Source organism: Antrostomus carolinensis, unplaced genomic scaffold (assembly GCF_000700745.2).
Source record: "Antrostomus carolinensis isolate BGI_N321 unplaced genomic scaffold, ASM70074v2 scaffold41941, whole genome shotgun sequence".
Taxonomy (NCBI): Eukaryota; Metazoa; Chordata; class Aves; order Caprimulgiformes; family Caprimulgidae; genus Antrostomus; species Antrostomus carolinensis.
Genome location: NW_010292977.1, coordinates 1 through 2245, shown reverse-complemented (window position 1 = coordinate 2245; position 2245 = coordinate 1). Strand labels below are relative to the sequence as shown.

Here is a 2245-nt window from a genome sequence, read left to right as displayed (position 1 = left end):
CTGGGCAGCCTGTCCCAGGGCTCTGGCACCCGACAGAGCCCTGTTGGGTGACAGAGAACTCATTCTCACTGACATTTCTGGTTTTAAACTCCAAACAACAGCAACACAGGAGCAAAGCCTGTGGTCAGAGCACGGCAGCCAAGCCCAAAACCCACGTGCTGAGTTCACCTACCACGACCATTCCGTAGTGGATGTGGGCCAGGGTGAGGAAAGCAGTTAACAGGTAGAGGAGGAGCGTTTCGCTGTTCGGCGCGAACCCGGACATCACCACCAAGAGCACAGCAGCTATGGGGAGCAGCATCCAGTTCAGAGGCTGGCAGCGTGTGCTGCTCATCTGGCAGACGATCAGTTGGCACTGCAGGAGGAGAAAGTTGTCAGAGCTTGTACCCAGTATCGACTCTGCAAGCCCAGAGCTGTCCACAGCACAGAGAGGACGGTCACACGTGTACATGTACCAACCATCTGTGCCATCATGCAGGTTCCCCAAGTTTCTCACTCGGGATCTTTATTTGCATCAGAATTCCTGTGGGACACAGGGAACAAAGCCCTGCAGGGCAGGTGGATAATATGGAAAAGGACATCAAGAGCATCTTCAAAAGTAAAAGGAGTTCCCTTGAGCTGAAAGGAGGGTGGAGAGAGGTGGGGGTGGGTCTGTTCAACCAAGGCCCAAGGGACAGGACAAGAGGAAATGGGCTCCAGTTGTGGCCAGGGCAGTTGAGATGGGATGTGAGGAAGAATTTCTTTGCTGAAAGGGTTCTGAGGCATTGGAAGGGGTTGCCCAGGGCAGTGGTGGAGTCCCCATCCCTGGAGGGATTGAAGAGTCGTGTAGACACAGTGCTGAGGGACATGGGTTAGTCATAGGGGACTGGTCAGTGTTGGGTTCATGGTTGGACTCCATGAGCTTCAAGGGCTTCTCCAATCCAGGCCATTCTGGGATTCTGTGACCAAGCCATCCCAGTGTCATCTGCACTATCAGCAGAAAATCCTGCCAAGCAGCAGCATGAGCTGCTGGATCCAGAGCACGGACACACAGAGCTGCACAGCCACACGTCTGAGGTGACGAGCACAGGTGCCTTTGTTAAGAGGAAGCAAAAATGCAAAACACAGCTAAATTGCTTTTTGAGAAAAGCTTTAGTCCCCCTCACTTTAAGTTCATCCCAAAAAGGAACTCCTTTTGTATCAGCAGTTTGCTCTTCACAGAATCCCAGAATGGCCTGGATTGGAAAAGCCCTTGAAGCTCATGGAGTCCAACCATGAACCCAACACTGACAAGTCCCCTATGACTAACCCATGTCCCTCAGCACTGTGTCTACACGACTCTTCAATCCCTCCAGGGATGGGGACTCCACCACTGCCCTGGGCAACCCCTTCCAATGCCTCAGAACCCTTGCAGCAAAGAAATTCTTCCTCACATCCCATCTCAACTGCCCTGGACACAACTGGAGCCCATTTCCTCTTGCCCTAAGTTATCCTATATTTTTCTTCCTGCCTCCCAAGCGTCCTGGCAGGTTTCACACTCTCCAGGGGATCAACTGGAGCATAAAGCAAAAGTCACTTACAGAAATATTAGCGAAGGCTGTTCCAACCATGAAATAGAAGAGCCTGGGATGGACCTCCAGGATGTCTGTTGGAGACACGAAGATCCACGTGGTGCAGAGGAGGAAGAGCAGCACCGGGGATACCAGTGGCAGCAGGATTTCGTACACAGAGTGGTGCTTCAAGGTGTTGTTCTTATAGGCCCTGAAATGCAAGAGAAGAAATTAAAACACATGGAATCACGGCTGAGAAATACCTGTTCCCTGCCTTCAGGAGAGGGCTGCAGAAGCTCATTGGCCATTCTGCTCCTCAAAACCACTGATATTGGTCATAAATGGTCAAGAGGAGGAAGATGGACACCTTCATCATCAACCCAACCCCCTCATAACTCCTGAATCGCAGAGGCACCTGCTTGTCTGTGGCTCTCTGGGTTGTGTCCAACAGGACAAGCCCACAAAAGCTGGAGGTCCTTCTGTAAGACCCTGCTGAGCAGGTTGCCAGCCCACTCCTCCCAGTGTACCCTGCAAACTGGGACCTTCTGGTGTGTCCGAGCTGCTTTGCAATACTGAAAAGAGTTGTCTGAAAACTACAAAGGAAACCGAGTTCTAAGAGGTTTTGGGAGACAACATGGTCCCCTGTTTAGTGGGTGAAGGAAGGGCTGTGGACATTGTCTATCAGGATTTCAGTAAAGCCTTTGACACCGTTTCCC

At 51.6% G+C, this 2245-nt stretch overlaps 1 protein-coding gene across 1 annotated transcript in view; it reads right to left on the bottom strand.

The window, feature by feature from the left end:
• Positions 1-1740, bottom strand: part of LOC104532035 (ethanolaminephosphotransferase 1-like) — a gene marked incomplete at its 5' end in the record, with an annotated part of 4241 nt that extends 2501 nt beyond the window's left edge. Inside the window, 2 exons of the mRNA XM_010177117.2 lie at positions 173-355; positions 1560-1740. Of these exons, the coding sequence (XP_010175419.2) occupies positions 173-355; positions 1560-1740 (364 nt within the window). The remainder of the gene's footprint in view (positions 1-172; positions 356-1559) is intronic.
• Positions 1741-2245: the final 505 nt, after the last annotated feature.